A 20,945-nucleotide genomic window follows, 5' to 3' on the forward strand; every position below is an offset into this window, starting at 1 on the left:
TAATGACTATTGATGTTGAACATCTTTTCCCCCACTTATCTGTCATCCATCAATCTTCTTTGGTAAAGTGTCTGTTCGCCTCTTTTGCCCATGGTTAAACTGGGTCGTTCCTTATTATAGAGTTATAACATACGTCAATTTTCTAGTGCTGCCGTAACACATGACCACAGTTTGAGGGAATTAAAATAACACAGATGTATTTCATCACAGTTCCATAGGTCAGAAATTTGATACAAGGGCTCTCCTGGCTGAAATCAGGGTGTCAGCAGGGCTGCCTTCCTTTCCAGAAGCTCCAGGGGAGAATCCGTCTCCTTGCCCACATGGGCTACTGGCAGAATTGTTTCATGCAGTTGTAGCACTGAGGTCTCTGTTTCCCTTCTGTCAGCCAGAGGTCCTTCTCAGCCTACAGAGGCTTCCCCCATATCTTGGCTCATGCCTTTTTCAACCCCAGAAATGAGGGACTTGAGTCCCTGTCATGCCTGTCCTTCCTTCCATCACATCATTCTCTGACCAACCATAGCCAAAGAATAGTCTTGACTTTTAAGGGCTCATGAGATTAGATTGTGTCCACCTAGATAATCCAGGATCCCCCATCCAAGATCCTGCACTTACTTCTGCGAAGTCCCTATTGTCATGTAATGTGACATATTCACAAGGTCCAGAGATTTGGACCTGACAATCTTTGAGGACAATTATTCTACCTACCACACAAAGCTTCCTTATTGGGCCAGTGTGGTGGCTCCTGCCTGTAATCCCAACACTGGGAGACCGGGACAGGAGTTCTTGAGCAGGAGTTAGAGACCAGCCTGGGCAACACAGCAAGACCCCATCTCTACAAAAAGCAAAAAATTAGGCCGGGCACAGTGACTCACGCCTGTAATCCCAGCACTTTGGGAGGCCGAGGCAGGTGGATCACGAGGTCAGGAGATCGAGACCATCCTGGCTAACATGGTGAAACCCCGTCTCTACTAAAAATACAAATTAGCAGGGCGTGGTGGCGGCTGCCTGTAGTCCCAGCTACTCGGGAGGCTGGGGCAGGAGGATGGTGTGAACCCGGGAGGTGGAGCTTGCAGTGAGCGGAGATCATGCCACTGCACTCCAGCCTGGGCGACAGAGCGAGACTCTGTCTCAAAATAAATAAATTTTAAAACTAAAAATAAAAAAATAAAAAATTGGATGCATGCAGCAGCACATGCCTGTGGTTCCAGTTACTAAGGAGGCTCAGGTGGGAGGATTCCTTGATCTCAGGAGGTCGAGGCTGCTGTAAGCTATAATTGTGGCCACTGCACTCCAGTGTGGGTGACAGAGCTGGACTATCTCAAAACACACACACACACACACACACACACACACAACCAAAAATCATTATGCTTTCCCCATAAAACTGCTTAAGTGCCTTTGTTGGAAATCCATTGACCATAAATGTGTAGTCTTTCTGAACTTTCTACTGTTTTCCCTGGATCTACAACAGGTCTATATTTATGACTATACCACACTGCCTTTGCTACTGTCGCTTTATAATATTTCTTGGTATCAGGAGTAGCTTGGTGCACTTTTCCAAAGTTGTTTTGGCTATGCTAGATCTTTGTATTTTCATATAACTTCTAGAACTAGCTTGTCAATGTTTAGCCCTATCCCCACTCTCCCAAAAAAGGCTCCCTGATATTTTGGTTGGAATTGTGTTGAGTCTGTACATCAACCTGGGGAGAACTGATGTCTTAACAATATCGACTCTTCCAATCTGCTCAGTGTATCTCTCATTTATTTACATCTTTAATTCTCACAGCAACGTTTTGTAGCTTTCAATTACAGAGCTTGCTCATCTTTTGTCAAATATACCCCCAAGTATTTCATGTATTTGATGGTACCGTATATGGTGGTGTTTTCCAAATTTCCCATTCCAAGTGTTCATTCCTGGCATATAGGAATACAACTGACTCTTCTATATTGACTTTGTAGAATGCTACCTTCCCAAAACTCAATTATTAGTTCCAGTAGCTTTGTGGTAGACTCCTTAGGATTTTCTACATAGAGAAACATATAATCTGTGAAGAAAGCCTTCTTCTTTTCCACCCTGGAGGCCTATTCTTTCTCTTGCCTTGTTGCACTGGCCAGAATCCACAGTGTAATATATTGAACAGAAGGGAGAGGACACCTGTGCCTTGTTCCTGAGAGGGTTACTGAAAGCCCCAATTGCCACTGTGGATTTGTCTATTTCCCCTTGCAGTTTTATCCATTTTTCCTTCCTATATTTCCTGTATTTTGAAGCTCTGTTATTAGGTGCATAGGTATTTAGTATTGTTATATCCTTTTAATGAATTACCCCTTTATCATTATCAAATGACTCTCTTTGTCCCTTGCAATATTCTTTGCTCTGAGATCTCCTTTGTCTAATATTAACAGAGCTGCTTCAGGTTTATTTTGATGTGTGCATTACCATGGTGTATTTTTCTCCATCTTTTCACTTTTGTCTTTATATTTCTCATAAGCAACAGTATATAGGTGTGTATGGCTTTATAGTCCAGCCTAACAATATCTGTCTTTTAATTTTGCAGTAGGCAATTTGCTTGTTTTCCCTTGCTCGTGCTTTTGGTTTGTAAGTGTAATTTTAGAGGGGGATGCATGAGATTCCTCATGATATTTGTGCTGAGATGTAATTCACACACCATAACATTTACCATTTTAAAGTATGCAATTCAGTTTTTAGTACACTTGTACAACCATCACGATTATCTAATTCCAGAACATTATTATCACCTTCAAAAGAAACCCTATACTCATTTTCAGCCACTCCTCGTTTCACCCATCCCCCTCCTCCCCCCTCAAGCTCCTGAAACCACTGTGAATGGTTTCCTGCTAATCTCTCTATGGATCTACCTGTTCAGGACGTTTCATGTAAATGGAATCACACCACGTGTGGCCTTTTGTGTCTGCCTTCTTCCACCTAGCATATTGCCGAGGTTCATCCAGCTTGTAGTGTGTCAGCACTTCATGCCTTTTTATTGCCAAGTAATATTGTGTGGATTCACCAGTTTTGCTTACAGCTGATGAACATCTGGCTTGTGTCCACTTTTTGGCTCTTATGAACAATGCTATGAACACATTAGCTTTATGTGTGCAGATTTTTTGTTTTAATTCTCTTGAGTATAGACCTAGGAGGAGAATTGCTAGGTCAACTCCTATGTTCAACATTTTGAGGAACTGCCAGGCTGTTTTCCATAAAGGCTGTGCCTGTTTACAATCCCACTAGCAATGTATGGGGGTTCCAGTTTCTCCACATTCTCCTAAACACTGCAGAGCAGTATATTAGTCCATTTTCATATTGCTATAAAGAACTGCCTGAGCCCGGGTGCTTTAAAAAGGAAAGAAGTTTAATTGACTCACAGTTCAGTGTGGCTGGGGAGACCTCAGGAAACTTACAATCATGGTGGAAGGCGAAGACGAAGCAGGAACCTTTTTCCCAAGGTGGCAAGAAGTGCCAAGTGAAGTGGGAAGAGCCCCTTATAAAACCATCAGACCTTGTGAGAACTCACTATCACAAGAATAGCATGGGGGGAACTGCTCCCATGATTCAATTACCTCCACCTTGTCTGTCCCTTGACATGTGGGGATTAGGGGGATTACAATTCAAGATGAGATCTGGGTGGAGACACAAAGCCTAACTAACTCTATCAGTCAGTTTGGGAAAGTTATCTTCCAATCCATGAACCTGGGACATTTATATATTTAGGTTTGCAATGCCTTTCAACAAGCTATTTGTAGTTTTCGGTGAACAAGTATAGCCCTTCTTTTGTTAAATTTATTCCTACATATTTCACTCATTTTGATGCAATTGTAAATGGAATTATTTTCTTAATTTCATTTTCAGGTTGTTCAGACTGCTAGTGTACAGAAACACTGGCTTTCCTATGTTGAACATATATTCTGCAACCTTGCTGACCTCATTTATAAGTTCTGATAGGTGATTTTTTAAATGTGTCAATTCCTTAAGATTTTCTAGGTATAAATCATGTCATCTGGGACTAGAGAGTTTTGATGCTTCCTTTCCGATCTGGATGCCTTATTTCTTTTCTTGCTTAATTGTCCTGGCTCGTAACTTCCAGTACAATGTTGGAATAGACGTGGCAAGAGCATTCTTGTTTTGTTCCCAACCTTAGCGGGTAATGCTGTGGTTTTTCATCGATGCTGTTTATCAGGTTGAAGCAGCCCCCTTCCATTCTTATTTTCTATCTTGAAAAGGTGCTGGATTTTGTCCAGTGCTTTTTCTGCATCTGTAAATCATCATGTGGACTTTGTCCTTTATTCTATTGATAGGGTGTATTACATTGACAGATTTTTGGATATTAAACCAACTTTCCATTCCTGCGATAAATCCCACTTTGTCAGTGTACAATCCTTTTTATATGTTGCTGGATTTGTTTTGCCAGTTTTTTGAGGATTTTTACATCTACATTCATATGATATTGATCTAGTTTTTTCTTGTGGTAGCTTTGTTTTGGTGTCAGGTAATGCTGGCCTCAGGGTGAGTTGGGAAATGTTCTGCCTTATATTTTTTGAAAGATTTCGTGATCCAGCACTTTGGGAATCTGACGGGGGCAGATCACAAGATCAGGAGTTTGAGATCAGCCCGGCCAACCCAGTAAAACGCCGTCTCTACTAAAAATACAAAAAATTAACCGGATGTGGTGGCAGGCACCTGTAATCCTAGCTACTGGGAGGCTGAGGCAAGGGAATCACTTGAACCCAGGAGGCGGAGGTTGCAGCAAGCCAAGATTGTGCCACTGCACACCAGCCCAGGCAACAGTGTGAGACTCTGCGTCAAAAAAAAAAAAAAAAAAAAAAAAAAAAAAAAAAATTGTGATGGTGATAATTCTGTAAAAGTTTAGCAGGATTCACAAGCCTTGGCTTTCCTTTGTTGAAAGTTTGATTACTGATTTAATCTGTTTGTCCTAGGAATTTCTCCATTTTATCAAGGTTCATCTGTTGGCAAACAATCCATGGCACTGATACTTTGTATTCTGTACAGTCAGCTGTGCCATCACCTCTTTCATTCTTGATTTTAGTTATTTGAACATATTTTTCCTTAGACTTGCTAAAGATGTGTCAATTTTGTCGATCTTTTCAAAGAATGAACCGTTGGTTTTATTGATTTTCTCTATTATTTTTCTATTCATTTATTTCTACTCTCATCTTTATTATTTCCTTTCTTCTGCTTCCTTTGGGTTTAGCTTGCTTTTCTTTTAGTTTGAGGTGAGACAGACAATCTGCAATAAATGTAATTATTGACATGGTTATTTTCAACCTACTACCGTTTTGTATTTGTCCATCTCATAAGTTCTCTGTTCCCTTTTCCTTCCTTTTCAGGATTCTTAGATTAAGTATTCCTTAGAACTCTTATTTTGTCTCCTACGTTGGCTGTTTATTTCTGTTTCACATTTTTGTATTGCTTTAAAGGTTCATACCTAAAAATTGCTTAACACTTTTATATATGTTTCGCATCTTTAATTCATCACAATCTGCCTTCAAGTAATAGTGTAAGAATCTTGACAGTAGACTTCCATGACTCCTTTCTTCGGTGCTGTGCTATTTTTGTCATACATTTTATGTCTATGTATTATTTTAAACAATCTTACTACAAAGAAACATGCCAACAGCATCAACATTACCATTCTATTTCTATACTTTAGACATACCTCAAAGGGTCAGGACACTCTAGCTCTTGGTTAGAACCCTTTTTATGTGGTTTTTCTTTTAGGAAAATTGCCTGGCTTTAAGACAAGGCATCCTATATGTATTTGTTGAATAAATTTCAACCACCCAAAAAAAAAAAAAAAAAAAAAAACCAGAAAATATACCATTAGGAGTATAAATGGGTGGAAAATCTTTCTGCAACGTTAATTTGAAACATGTACCTTGATCAAGAAAATCACTTCTAAAGATTATTCTGGGTGGGCACAGTGGCTCATGCCTAATCCCAGTACTTTGGGAGACCAAGGCAGGAGGATCACGTGAGGTCAGGAGTTTGAGACCAGCCTGGCCAACATGGTGAAACCCCAACTCTATTAGAAATATGAAAAATTAGCCAGGTGTGGTGGTGGGCGCCTGTAATCCCAGCTACTCAGGAGGCTGAGGCAGGAGAATCGCTTGAACCCAGGAGGTGGAGGTTGCAGTGAGCCGAGATCACACCATTGTACTCCAGCCTGGGCAACAAGAGCGAAACTCCATCTCAAAAAAATAAACAAATAAAAGATTATTCTAATGAATCTTCAACTGCTTCCAAAGGAGGCATGGTATAGAGGCTGGAAAAGTAGCTTTTTTTTTTTTTTTTAACATAGTGAAATATGTATGATACATTACTAAGCAAAAACCTGAGTTAATAATGGCAAAGTGGGTTACAATTTTGGCTTAAAAAGGTCTTTATGTACAGGTAGATGTACAAGATAAATTAAAATACTGGATGGACAGTCATCAAATTGTGAGTTATATCTGGGTAGGAGGATTAAGGATGACTTCTTCAAATTATGCATTTCTATGTTTTTTTTCAGTGAGATTATACTTTTGTAATGAAGTACATAACCCAGGGGTTTTTCATCTGGATTTGGTTGCTGGGGACCTTGGGAAGCCCCTCAGGATCTAGAGCCAGTTTTTCCACCTGACCAGAGGCCCAGTGATACCTCCCTAGCAAGGCTCAGCAGACCCCCTGCCTGAACTTGACTCCATCTGGACTCTGGGAGGATCCTGGCCCCAAACCACCCTCCCAAGAACCTCCATGAGTTCTCTACCTCGTGTATCCTTCTCTTCCCAGCATCACTGCAAATGTTCCACCCTGTCCCGCACCATGCCCCCATCCATGAGCACTTAGCATCCTTCCCTGGTATAGGCAGGAGCAACGCTCAACTTCCTGGAGAAGTCCACATTCCAGACAGCTGTCTACAGCAGAACCACACACCACCAAAGGGAAATAGCATTTTCATCACTGACTGCCCAAGGGCCAGGCTGCTCTCCAGAAAGTCTGGAGACTTTCCTTGTCAACCTTTAGGACTGGTGGTTTTTAAATCTTGGAGAATCACATACCATTTCTGATTTGTCAGTACAGTTTGACATTTTTATGAACACTTGTTCTGTATTTTTCCTTTTTGGATGACCTTTCCTAGACAGTGTGTGGGGTAGCTTAAGCCCCACCCCTTCTCCTGCCATCTCCTCCCCAAGGCACCAATGCTGCCTCCTCCACTGTAACATCACGTGCTTATTCATCTAGAATCATTCTTACTGGTAATGGAGGCCTTCCGTCCTCCGGAGTGACTGTGTGGAAACCTGAGCCACTCCTCACCTCTAACACAAGCCTGGCAGCAGCTCCTGATGAGACCAGGTGAGCCTCAGTGAGCTCAGGCGCCTGCAGATACGGACATTGAGGCTGGCACTAGCCAGAGCTGTGGTGGGCGTCACTCCCCACTGCTGCTGAGCAAATGCCCTGAACACACCTGTATCTGGTTCCTCCTTGCCAGGAACTCATTAAGCTGCCTGGGCCTGTAGTCTCGTGCTCCTCCCGCTCGGCCAGCAGTGCCACCTGGGAGTCTTGTTACCTGCAGGTTCTCACTCAGCAAGCCAGGACAGGGCCGGAGCACTTGCATTTCTAACCAACTCCTGATGATGCAGCTGGTCTACCAGCCACCAGCTGGCTAGCAAGGGTCCAGTCACAGTTTCAGTGAAAGGAAGTTCCATTCATAAACTATAGAATTTCAGATGCCTTCAAGTAGAATCACCTGATGAAATTTAAAAATATTTCCAAGCTCACCCTAACCCTGAAATAAGATTATCATCCCAACTAATTTCAGGAAGGGAGGGGCCAGTTTTAACATTTCCATTTCAAATATTAGAGCCCGGTGTGTAATCCCAGCACTTTGAGAGGCTGAGGCGGGAGGACTGCTTGAAGTCAGGAGTTTAAGACCAGCCTGGTCAACAGAGGGAGACCCTGTCTTTAAAAAATTAAAAATTGGGCAGCTGTGGTGCTGTGTGCCTATAAAGCTACAGGTAATTACTTTAACTATTTCAACAGATAACTTAAATACTTTAATAATTTAAATATTTAAACAGATAATTATCTGTTGTAGCTTGTCAACATTGTGGTAAGTCATGATCCTGCCACTATACTCCTGCCTGGGCGACAGGGAGATCCTGGGCTCTCAAAAAAACAAACAAAAAAATTAGAAAAATGAAGCCAGGCATGGTGGCTCACACCTGTTATCCCAGCACTTTGTAAGGCCAAGATGGGAGAATCACTTAAACCCATGAGTGACAGACCAGCCTAGGCCACAAAGTGAGACCCGGTCTCTACAAAAAATTTAAATATTAGCCAGATGTGCTGGCATGTACCTGTAGTCCCAGCTAACTCAGAAGGCTGAGGTGAGAGGATCGCTTGAGCCCAGGAGGTTGTGGCTGCAATGAGTTGTGATGGTGCCACTGCTCTTCAGCCTGGGCAGCAGAGCAAAACTCATCAACGATGAAACTCTTTCCAAAAAAAAAGATTAGATAAGTGAGTGAAATGGGCCAGGTGCAGTGGCTCACGCCTGTAATCCCAGCACTTTGGGAGGCCGAGGTGGGTGGATCACGAGGTCAGGAGATGGAGACCATCTTGGCTAACACGGTGATACCCCGTCTCTACTGAAAATACAAAAAAATTAGCCTGGCATGGTGGCGGCCGCCTGTACTCCCAGCTACGTGGGAGGCTGAGGTAGGAGAATGGCATGAACCCAGGAAGTGGAGCTTGCGGTGAGAGGAGATCGCGCCACTGCGCTCCAGCCTGGGCAACAGAGGGAGACTGTGTCTCAAAAAAAAAAAAAAAAGAAAGAAAAGTGAGTGAAATGACCCAAGACTACACAGTAAGTTACTAGAGAAGCTGCTGGCACCTTAGAAGTAGAGAGTTTATGGGAAAAGTTTTAAATGTTTAATGAAAAAGACTTAGAACAATGTATTATTTACATGTAAATAAGAAAAGGGAGCAGAATCCCCATATCCTCTTCAAAGGAAGGGAGACGGGAGGCCATTTATGAGAAGAAAGTCCATATAAACCCCATCAAGTAGAATCTGGATCCAAATACTTCCAAACAGGAGTACACAGCAGGTGAACAGTCTCCCTCATCCAACTGATCTGCTGCTTCAGATAAGATCAGCAACTGAAAGTGAAGAAACAAACAGATTAAGGAACAACACAAACAAAATGAAAATTTGTTAACGTAAATTTAACTAAAACCTCACAACAGACTTCTCAAAACAAAAAACAGGCCAGACATAGTGGCTCACGCCTGTAATCCCAGCACTTTGGGAGGCTGAGGTGGGCGGATCATTTGAGGCCAGGAGCTCGAGACCAGCCTGGCCAACATGGTGAAACCCCGTCTCTACTAAAAATACAAAACTTAGCTGGCTATGGTGCACGCGTCTGTAATTCCAGCTACTCAGGAGGCTGAGGCAGGAGAATTGCTTGAACCCAGGAGGCAGAGGTTGCAGTGAGCCGAAATCGCGCCACTGCACTCCAGCCTGGGTGACAGAGCGAAACTTCGTCTCAAAAACAAAACAAAACAAACCACAACAACAACAAAACAAACTCAAGTGCCCCAAACTAAGAATAGGGAAGTTCCCTCTACAATTACAGTAGAGCTGGACGATTTCCTACCGTTCATCGGCATCTCATCAATCTGAGTGGAATAGTACTGCTCGATATCTCTGAGGATGCGGATGTCGTCATTCTTTACAAAGTTAATGGCCACACCCTTCCGGCCATATCGACCTGATCTCCCAATTCTTCAGGAATAAAACAATATTACAGTTAGTATATATAACAATCAAGATTTAGTAAATGTGTCACAGAAGTGAAGCCAATGAGAGCTTGTACCCTACCTGTGTATGGACAATTCTCTGTTATTGGGGAGATCGTAGTTAATGATGAGGGACACCTGAGGGACATCCAACCCCCTGGCCCAGACGTCTGTAGAAATAAGCACTCGGCTGCAAAAAGAAAGAGTGTTTGAGGTGATTAAATTACTCATACAAGTGTAAGACTGGACTTGCTTCCATTGCTAATTTTAAGGAATCCTGGCTGCAGGTCCAAAATATACGAGATTCTCCTCTCTCAACAGTCTGTCTGCAAACGTGAAGCCTCAGGGACAGCACCAGAAACCCCTGTGCAGAGGGGCTGTTGGTGGATTTAGTTACTTCGGTCATGTGCTCCATCAGATTAAAAAAATAGACATCTTTTACTAGACTATCTTTAACTTGTTTAATCGGTCCTAAACCAATAATTGGGAAAAATACTTCACTTTTGCCTAGCAAAAAATTAAAAACGGTAACTTCAGCCGGCCATGGCGGCGGCTTATGCCTGTAATCCCAGCACTGCCAGAGGCTGAGGCAGATGGATCACCTGAGGTCAGGAGTTCGAGACCAGCCTGGCCAACATGGTGAAACCCCATCTCTACTAAAAATGAAAAAAAAAAAAAAAAATTAGCCATTCCAGCTACTCGGGAGGCTGAGACACAGGAGTCACTTGAAATCAGGAGGCAGAGGTTGCAGTGAGCCAAGATTGTACCACTGCACTCCGGCCTGGGTAACGAAGTGAGACTGTCTCAAAAACAAATAAACAAAAAAAAGACACACACAGCACATTTGTTAAGCTGACCACAAGGTGAGCAAAGAAGGAAGTCTGAATCAAGTTCAAATGAATGAAACCACCCAATCCACGCTTTCTGACCACTGTGGAATTAAACTAATCGAAACGATGAACAGAAAACCCCCCTACTTACTGGAAAAGAAGACACACACTTGTAACCAAGGTGACCAACCTGGCTAGTTAAGGCTAGTTATCACCTCAACCTAAGTATTACAGGAGCACAGCGGACCCCTCATTAACTGGCAGGTTTTCTGCTCACCCAGGGCCTCAGCTTTCAGAGCAGAAGCTTGTCATCCCCCCGGGTGTGGGGCCTGCACTTAGGCAGTGCATATGAAGTGCTTAGCACAGTCTAGCAAACCCTGACCTGCAGAGCCACAGCATAGCGGACCCACCTGGCGCCCGACCGGAACTCCTTCATGATGGACTCCCGCTCTTTCTGGGGCATGTCTCCATGCATTGAGGATACGGTGAAGTTGGCTTCCCTCATTTTCTCCGTCAGCCAGTCCACCTACAAATCCAATCAACAGATGCTACTGCAAGCTAGTATACCAAAGCAGAGACGTGCATTCGGGACTTTACCGCATCATTTGCAGAACCAGTATCAATATTCATAAGGTAACTGCTCTTAAAACTCAGAATCATCCTAACTGGATGTACAAACTTTTTCCCAGAAAATGTTGGGGTGCACTCACAAAACCCTCTTACTTCATTTTCTCCATATAATGACTCTATGGGGGGAGGGGGCCAGGTGTGCTCATTCTCATTTGAAATCCAATCTTGTTAGAATGTAGCCCAACTCCTCTCCTTTCTCAGGAAAGTGGCCGACAGTTCTCAGGTCTGCCTCCACATTACCATCACCTGGGGATCTAAAACTACTCAGGCCTGGGGTCCACCTTCAACCAACGAAATCTGAATCTTTAGGGGTGGCTGATATCGCTGTTCTGTAAATGAAGTTTTAATGGTCACAGCCACGTGACCGTTTGCATATTGTCTACAGCTGCTTTTACAAGAGAACACATACCCTGAAAGCTTAACATATGGACAAACTGGCCCTTTACTGAAAAATCTTGATTGACGTCATTCAGAGACTCAATCTGCAGTTTCCCTTCAGCACATGGAGGCTGTGCAGTGCCTCTCACCTTTCTTTTGGTGTTGCAGAAGATGACCGCCTGAGTGATGGTCAGTGTGTCGTAGAGGTCACACAGAGTGTCAAATTTCCACTCTTCCCTCTCCACTGCCACGAAAAATTGCTTGATGCCTTCCAGAGTCAATTCATCACTGAAGGACAAAGACAAATCCTGTTACATACTCATCCTTCCTTCTAGGACTTGAGGGTGGGCCAAGCCAGGATCCAGGGAGACCCTGGTGGAGAAGGTCACACCGTGATATCTGGTGCAGACCCAGCAGCCCCAGCCCTGTCCTCCATCCTATCACCACTTCCGTCACACAGGCCTCCATTCTGTATCCTACTTAACATTTCACAATGTGCAGCACATGGAATACGATTCTAAATGAAACACTGATAAATAAATACAGTCACCTAATTTTTAAATTTAGAATTATTGGTTCAAACCACAATGAGGATTGTAAAAGATGGGTTGTTTTGTTTTGTTTTGTTTGAGACAGGGTCTTGCTCTGTTGCCCTGGCTGAAGTGCAGTGGCACAATCAAAGCTCACTGCAGCCTCAGCCTCCTGACCTCAAGCGATCCTCCCACCACAGCCTCCTGAGTAGCTGGGACTAGAGGCATGTGCCACCCTACCTGGCTAATTTTTTATTATTGGTAGAGATAGGGTCTCTATATGTTGCCCAGCCTATTTGGTTTTTTAAAACAGGAATTTTAAAAGAATTTGCATGCTTTCAATTCCTTTACACTCAGGCAAGAGGATAGCCTGAGGTCCGGGTTTTGACACCAGCTTCAGCAACACAGCCAGACTCTGGCTATAAAAAGTTTTTGAAATTACGACATAAAATCCTTTATAAATGCGGCCCAGTGTTCTAGTAAACTTGACAAGAGGGGCTCCTACCGTTTCACCAAGATGCGGATTGGGTCGGTCATGAACTTGTTGGTCATCTCCAGAATCTCGTGTGGCAGCGTGGCACTGATGAGAACCACCTGTGTGGCTGGAGGCAGGTACCTGTATACATCGTAAATCTGCTCTTTGAAACCTGGGATAGGGAGCAAGACAGGTGAGGGATGTTTAGGGCGGCACACCCAGAAATGGAAGGTGCACGCCCAGTGTTCCCACTGGGTTAGAGGCAGAGTGGTGATAAGGTACGTTTGACAGGAAATCTCATTTTTACAGCACCAGGCCACATCCACGCGTTCTCTCCGTCCCTACTCCCCGCCCCCCGGAGTGTTATCTGGTTGAGGGAATCTGGTTTCCCTTTGGTGCTTCTTCAATCTGAAGCGATCTAGGGATCAAGAAACCCACCCCGAGAGTCCTAGATACCAAATAAAAAGCCATAGAGGCTGGCCTGAGTCACCCACGATGAATAAACAAATAAAATCAAGGTAGGAATTTTTTGTTCATAATTGCCACCAAGGCACAATTGTTTTTCCACGATGAAAACGCTATTCACATTCAGAACAGTCACTGGCTGTTTCAATTTTACACTGTGAAAATTTAAGAACTAAGAATTATGTCAGTAGAAAAGTAATTCTTTTGTTACTCATACCTTTATTCAACATTTCATCAGCTTCATCCAAAACCAACATTTTGATAGCACGTGTCCTTAGCCTTCTGCGACGAATCATATCTATAACATGAGATTTTGAAATACTTATGACAAATCACATCTATGAGATTTTGAAATAATCACACCTGAGGCTCCCAAGAAAGAGCTCATCATTCCACTGGTCTCAGGGTTCCAGAGACCTTCCCTCCACCTCCTGCAAGTGACCCAGGTGCAAAAGTCTACCGTGCGGCCTACCAAATCGAAAGCTGTCCTGTACCATTTAAGCACTTCTTACAAATACTACCGGCAGCACCATTTTTAGCGACAAAAGTGCTTACCAAAAACACGCCCTGGAGTGCCCGCGACAACATGCTGTCCATAATCCAGCTTCCTGATGTCCTCGCCAACATTGGTGCCTCCAATGCAGGCATGGCACTGGACATTCATGTAGTCACCGAGAGCAAGCAGCCTCTGAAACAAAGCACAGGTTCACGTCCAGGGTGGGAGAGAGAAACATCCACATTTTCCAAAAAGAAAGACTGTTTCTCCTCCGAGATGATCACCGATTATTATTTATGCCATTCTTATCTCCAAACCACAAAATTCTCCTGCTCTTTTCTCTGACAAAAACAAGTTAATTTTGCTTTTTTTTTTTTTTTTTTTTTGAGACGGAGTCTCACTCTGTGGCCCATGCTGGGGGGCAGCAACGCAATCTTAGCTCACTGCAAGCTCCGCCTCCCGGGTTCAGGCCATTCTCCCGCCTCAGCTTCCTGAGTAGCTGGGACTACAGGCACCCGCCACCACACCAGGCTAATTTTGTTTTTGTATGTTTAGTAGAGATGGGGTTTCACCGTGTTAGCACACTGTGCTGTGTGCATCCTATATGTGTATTCAGGGAGTCGTTATCTCCTGACCTCCTAATTGGCCTGCCTCGGCCTCTCAAAGTGCTGGGATTAGAGGCGTGAGCCACCACACCCGGCCTGCTGGTTTCTTATTACAAAAGCTATATCATTAACAGAAAAGAATATGTAAAATTCATAATCCCATCCACTGAAGAAACCAACATTAACATCTTAATATACATCTTTTTAAACATACGTCTTTATACTACGTTAAGTATAAAATGGGTACAATTTATTTTTTTTTGAGACAGAGTTTCACTCTTCTTGCCCAGACTAGAGGACAATGGCACAATCTCAGCTCACTGCAACCTCTGCCTCCCGGGTTCAAGTGATTCTCCTGCTCAGCCACCCAAGTAGCTGGGATTACAGGCGCCTGCCACCACGCCCAGCTAATTTTTTTGTATTTTTAGTAGAGACAGGGTTTCACTATGTTGACCAGGCTGGTCTCAAACTCCTGACCTCAGGTGATCCACCCACCTCGGCCTAATTTATTTTTATTAAAATTGACTTTTCGCAAAAAATCTACATTTCTAAGGCTGTAAAAAACTACCGAGAGCACACAAGCCACACCAAAAATGACTTAATACAAACCAGCAATTTATATAATGATTCATGGCAAAATGTTAATCAGGAAGAAAATTTTGAGGTATCAGAAAACAGGATTGGATTAAATAAATAAGTCGGTGTTTCACAACTAAATCACAAAAGCAGTACTTGTTAATCGGACACCGCTATCTTTAGCCATCTCACCTTCTGGATCTGCACAGCCAACTCTCTTGTGGGAGCCAAGATCAAAGCTTGAGTTTCACGAAGCTGGTGAAATAATTTATCAGAAATTAGAGAATCCGCAGTATTATCAAAGTGGATTCCAAGGTCAAAGCTCGAGTTTCACGAACCTGGTGAAAGAATTTATCAGAAATTAGAGAATCCACAGTATTATCAAAGTGGATTGTAGTCATTCACACTCAGATCAATATGAGAAATAGTATCTCATATTAATCATACTTCTCATCTCTTACAGGTTAGCAAATATTAATGTCATTTAAATTGCAAATCCAACAATAACTTAATGTGTCAGGATCCTCGTCTGCAGACAAGAGCTTCCTCTAGTTAAATAGCAAATCGTGACACAATATTAGTGCAAATATTAGTGTACAACTAAGACTCTGTGTAAAAATTTGCTGAGTCAATACATACTAGAAAATTTTAAATTATACTTTTTGAACACTGTAGTTACAGAAGAAAAAGCAAGTATTTCCTAGAATTACATAACAGTTTGTTTTAAGAATGGCAAATTACCTGAATATCCAAACACTGGAGGACTGAGATACTCAAGGTGGCTGTTTTTCCTGTGCCGGACTGAGACCTATTCAAGGAAACAAAAGCAGTGGGATTAGAGGGAGGACAGGCCACGCCACAGCTGCACTCCAAGGCCTGGGCTCCAGAGGCACTTAGGTACCTTCTTAGAGCAAGCCCCCGTACCTAATACCATCTTAACTGCGAGGAGGCAGGACTCGGGCCCAGTGTCACAGCTTGTTAAGTGTCCATGAAGAGAGTAGACATGGCTTCTGCACGGGGGCAATGGAGTCACAGACTCTCTAACTTCAAGAGGCGTTTCATAGGTGTCAGAAAAAGGAGGACTCCCCTTTATCGAAATACAACTCTTTTCCTTCTAGGATTTTGGACTAACTCTCTCCTCCAAAGAAATTTTTGTGTAAATGAGTCTTTTTTGAAATTAGGCAAATGAGGGATAAAGCTATGAAAAGAGGATTTGTGGTGCTAGGAGATACGGCTATATACAGGTTTTCATCCAGAGTTCCTGGCTCACAGCTCCCATAGCCCTTATTACAGTCTTATTAAATTGATGGGTTTGTTAGGCCTCAGGAAACAATCTCTCTGACCTTCTGCTCTCCTTTCACCTGCTCCACAGCAGGGCTCTAATCTTCCCTGCCTTTCAGATTGTGAGTCATAAAGACCCTCATGTCACGGCGTGGTGGCTCAGGCCTGTATTCCCAACACTCTGGGACGCAGAGGCAGGATTGGATGAAGCCAGGAATTCGAGACCAGCCTGGGCAATACAGCAAGAGACCCCATTTCTAAACAAAACAAAAAACTAACCAGGAACGGCGGCATATTCTGGCAGTCCCAGCTACTTGGGAGGTTGAGGCGGGACGATTCCTTAATCCTTGAAGTTAGAGGTTGCAGTGAGCTATGACTGCACCACTGCATTCCCGCCTGGGTGACGAAGTGAGGCCCCATATCTTAACAAAAAAAATGTTGAGGCCGGGCACAGTGGCTCACGCCTGTAATCCCAAGGCTTTGGGAAGCCAAGGCAGACAGATTGCCAGGAGTTTGAGAGCAGCCTGGGCAACACAACAAAACCCTGTCTCTACAGAAAATATAACAAGTAATTGGGCATGGTGATGTGTGCCTGTAGTCCCAGCTACTTGGGAGGGTGAGGTGGGAGGATCGCTTGAGGCTGCTATGAGCTGTAATCACATGACTGCACTCCAGTCTGGGAGACAGAGTAAGACCCTGTCTCGAAAAATGTAAACAATTTAAATTTCAAATTTTTTTTTTAAAAAAGCATTATGGTATTATCCCAGAAAAGCTCCTGCCCTATTCCCTTATGGGGGAAAGAATGCTGACCTCATGGAATTTTCCATAAAAACCCAAGAGGACTGGGTTCCAAGAGCTTCTAGATGGCTGAACACAGACAGTGGAACACAAGGAGGTTCCGGGAGGTGACCACCCGCCCCTTGGAGGCTGCACCCCTCCCCCCATATCTGTATCCTCTGCAGTACCCTTTATCATAAACCACTAAATATGTTTCCCTGAGTTCTCTGAGCTGCTGTTCCAGCAAATTAATCCAACCTAAAGAGGAGATCCTGGGAACCCAACTTGAAGCTGCTTGGCCAAAAGTTCTAGAGATCCGAACTTAGAACTGGTGTCTGAAAAGAGGGTAGTCATGGGGACTGAGCCCTCAACCTGCAGGATATGGCCTATCTCCAGGCAGGTGGTGTGAGAGTTGAACTGGAGGACACCCAGCTGGAAAACCCCCACACCTCTGCTCACAGAAGTCTTCTTCTGTGCTGATGATTGTCGTGGTGGTGTGAGAGCAGAGGAAAAGCACAGTCTGTTTTTCCGAAATTGTGTTATATACAATTCCACATGCCAGCAAACCACTAAGCAAAGCTGGCTAAGAAAACGAAAGCCTTGGCCGGGTGCGGTAACTCATGCCTGAAATCCCAGCGCTTTAGGAGGCCAAGGAGGGTGGATCACCTGAGGTCAGGAGTTTGAGACCAGCCTGACCAACATGGTGAAACCCCGTCTCTACTAAAAATATGAAAATTAGTCGGGCATGGTGGTGCATGCCTGTAATCCCAGCTACTTGGGAGGGTGAGGCAGGAGAATAGCTTGAAACTGAGAGGCAAAGGTTGCAGTGAGCCGAGATGGCACCACTGCACTCCAGCCTGGGCAACAGAGCGAGACTCCATCTCAAAAAGAAAATGAAAGCTTTCTACAGTAGAGAACACAAATTAAAAAAATTATTAAACCCTGTGGCTAAAGTCAGGGAAAGTGTTGGAACTGAGCGTGTACAAGCTGAGGGAAACAGTCATCCCGGAGCATCTAACTGCACTGCGCTGCCCAAATTCACATCCAGCCCTGCGCCGCACCCCAGGACAACTTACTGTGCGATGACATCTCTCCCTTTGATGATCTGCTTGATTGCTCGTTGCTGGATTGCTGATGGTTTTTCAAAACCTGCAAATAAAAACAAAAAATTAGCTCTCACCACAATGACGGCATAGAAACCCTGTACTGTAAGCTCCTCAGGGGCAGACATGGTTTGTTTTTTGAACCTGTCCTCCAGCCTAACCCAGTGTTCAACATAGCAAGCTCTCAAAACCCAGGGGCTCAATGAATTCGGCTGAGTGGATTTCTACACTAACGTGGGATATTATTTGTAAAGACCAATCTCTATTTTTTAAAAAAACCACCAAATTGTAGAATATAGACACCAGTTTTCTTTAAAAAAAAATCTGGGCGTGCAGCATCTGGAAGTATAAGTGCCAAAATGTTCCTGGCAGTTACTGCAGTAGAGGGGTGGAAAGAAACTTACTTTTTACTCTAATTACTCCCTTAGGTTTGACTGGATTACAAACAACCTATACTACTTTTTAAATTAAAAAAAAAACAAACAAAAAAACAGGAAAGGCACTCTAGCCATTGTTCTCTCCTACTAGCTAGCATTAAGTCTGTGTGTTGCTGACAGGTCTACAACTCCGTTTAACCTGCGTGGGTCACGCTGCAGGGTGTCCTGTGTTGTTCTGTCTGGATGCAGCTCACTAACTACAACACCATCTCTCTTGCAAAGCAACTACTACACCAAAGGGTGAGGCTATTTTCAAGAAGAACCACGTGTTTTTCAAGTAAATAAAATTTTATGTACAAAAACTCTATTTCAATTATTTTTTGGTAGTCTCTTAAATGTAGCTCTGCTCAGTTCTGGGGCATAGCGAAAAATAAGAAACAAAAGAAAATGTAGCACAATTTCCCATCTTAACACAAACGCAAATATAGCAGATGATTTAAACTCTTCATGAAGAGCAAGCACATAGATGGGAAACGAACAACAGTGTCTTAGGGCAGGGACCGCCTGAGTGCCAGGAAACCAGGTGGGGCTGTCAGCCTCACTGCGAGGCTGCCTGAGATGCTTTTTCACCACCCATCCTCAGCAACTTCGCTTCACTTTGTCCAAACAGTTGTGGCATCAAGAACTACAGGATACGGCCAGGTGGGGTGGCCCACACCTGTAATGCCATCACTTTGGGAGGCAGAGGCTGGTGGATCACTGAGGTCAGGAGTTCAAGACCAGCCTGGGCAACATGGCAAAATCCCCTCCCTACTAAAAATACAAAACTTAGTAGGACGTGGTGGCCCACACCTATAATCCCAGCTACTCGGGAGGCTGAGGCAAAGGAATCGCTTGAGCCCCAGAAGTGGAACTTGCAATAAGCTGAGATCATGCCACTACACTCCAGCCTTGGTGACAGAGCAGGACTGTCAGAAGGAAAAGGAAGAAAGAAAAGGAAGAGAACTACACGATAAAAAATGTCCCTGTCCCAAGCATTAAACACAGGCCATTTATCCCAGATGCTGGTCATTCCCATCTATGTGCCCAACCCAACCTCTTCTCCAGGCTCTCCCTCAACTTCCTCACATCTTTCAAACATACCAAGAGACAGCTCCTGATTCTGACTCTCTGGAGTGCTGCCTACCTAGCCAAATGTCTGCAGCATCAACCACCGCTTACTCAAAACACTCCAACTCTCCTTCTTCTGTCGCTCACGTTCAATCCATCAGCCAATGCTGTCAGCTCCCTGGTACTCCATCTCCAAGGCAGCACAATCCTCTCTTCCCTGAACTGGAGCAAAAGCTCCCAACTCTCTTGTTTCCTCTCCTGCCTTGCCTCGCCTCACCTCAAATCTACAGACACCCAGAAGAATCTTTAAAACTGTAAATGTGATCGTGTCACATAGCTACTTAAAACCTTCCAGTGGCTTCCCACTAGATTTCTAAATGAAATTCAAATTATTCGTCACCCTACACGTCTTTGCTAGATCTGCCCCGACTAGCTCTCCAAAATCCCACCACAGGGGACTTCTTTCAGTTCCTGGAATGCAGCTGGCTAAGGGCTGCAAGGCCCTGGCACCAGCTGTTCCTTCTGCCCCAACTGCTCTTCCCTCTTCTCATTAACAGTCTCCTTCATCCAGAACTCTGCTCAAATGGCACCCCCTCCTGCGAAGCCCCTTACCTCTCTGCTTTACTAATTCTCTCCTCCTTCCCGGTCCCACTCTATTCAATTACCCCGCTGCAGGTTCTTCACAGCAACCACCACTGCCCGGGCAGCCTGACAGTATGCTTTCCCCCCAAACGAAATTCAAAACCCGTAAAGGCGCAAACCCATCCGCTTTACCGCCAAAACCCCAGTACCCAGAAAAGCTAATAGGGAGAAAACAGTTATCTGCTGAATGAACGACGCTGAGGCGCCTCGAAGCGGCTGCAGCCCCCGACAGACCCAGCGCCGAGCTCTGCACGGGGGACACGCACCGAAAGCGCCGACACAGCCAGGCGTGAGGGCGAGGACGGGGGTGGGGGTGGGGGTCGGACGTCACTGGCCCCCGAGCCTCGACCCTGACCACGACCTCCGGAGCGCAGGGCCGGCCCGGGAGTCACCAGTCGGGCCCTCAGCCCCCGGCTCGCCCCCGACTCGCCCCCGGCTGGCCCCCGCGGCCCGCGCCCGCTCACCGTAAGCGTAGATGCCCCGCAGCAGGTCCTCCCGCAGGCCCATGGTGTCGAACGTGGGGGTCACATCCACCTCCTCGCTGGTCTCGAATTCCACTTTAGTCATGTCTTCCTCTTTGAGCAGCCGCTTTCGCGCCGAGCCCGAGGTCGCCATCGTGGCCGTGGTCGCCATGATTCAGAGTCCGCGGAAGAGCACAGCGGACCTCGCTGCCGCTGCCGACCTCGCTGCCGCTGCCGACCTCGCTGCCGCTGCCGACCTCGCTGCCGCTGCCGACCTCGCTGCCGCTGCCGACCTCGCTGCCGCTGCCGACCTCGCTGCCGCTGCCGACCTCGCTGCCGCTGCCGACCTCGCTGCCGCTGCCGCTGCCGACCTTAAGAGAACTGCCAAGCGGGGCGA

General features: G+C 44.9%; 1 protein-coding gene across 1 annotated transcript; it reads right to left on the bottom strand.

Annotated features, from left to right (window-relative positions):
- Positions 1–8,921: 8,921 nt before the first annotated feature.
- LOC112208018 (eukaryotic initiation factor 4A-III) lies at positions 8,922–20,936 on the bottom strand. Its single transcript, XM_063799413.1, has 13 exons — positions 20,878–20,936; positions 20,552–20,751; positions 17,932–18,004; positions 15,539–15,605; positions 14,990–15,052; positions 13,676–13,808; positions 13,338–13,418; positions 12,686–12,827; positions 11,800–11,938; positions 11,053–11,168; positions 9,895–10,002; positions 9,671–9,798; positions 8,922–9,173 (listed from the first exon to the last, which is right to left on the bottom strand). The coding sequence occupies exons 2-13, from the start codon at positions 20,718–20,720 to the stop codon at positions 9,157–9,159; spliced, it is 1,236 nt and encodes a 411-aa protein (XP_063655483.1). The 5' UTR covers positions 20,721–20,751; positions 20,878–20,936; the 3' UTR covers positions 8,922–9,156.
- Positions 20,937–20,945: the final 9 nt, after the last annotated feature.

Source organism: Pan troglodytes, chromosome 19, assembly GCF_028858775.2.
Source record: "Pan troglodytes isolate AG18354 chromosome 19, NHGRI_mPanTro3-v2.0_pri, whole genome shotgun sequence".
In the NCBI taxonomy this organism is placed as follows: Eukaryota; Metazoa; Chordata; class Mammalia; order Primates; family Hominidae; genus Pan; species Pan troglodytes.

Coding starts and splice junctions, on each gene's coding strand:
- LOC112208018 (XM_063799413.1), bottom strand. CDS start 20,720: ATGGCGACCACGGCCACGATGGCGACCTCGGGCTCGGCGCGAAAGCGG. Junction 11,939..12,685: donor ATCCGCATCTTGGTGAAACG/GTAGGAGCCCCT, acceptor TTTGTCCTTCAG/TGATGAATTGACTCTGGAAG. Junction 11,169..11,799: donor TCTGCAACACCAAAAGAAAG/GTGAGAGGCACT, acceptor TTGGATTTGTAG/GTGGACTGGCTGACGGAGAA.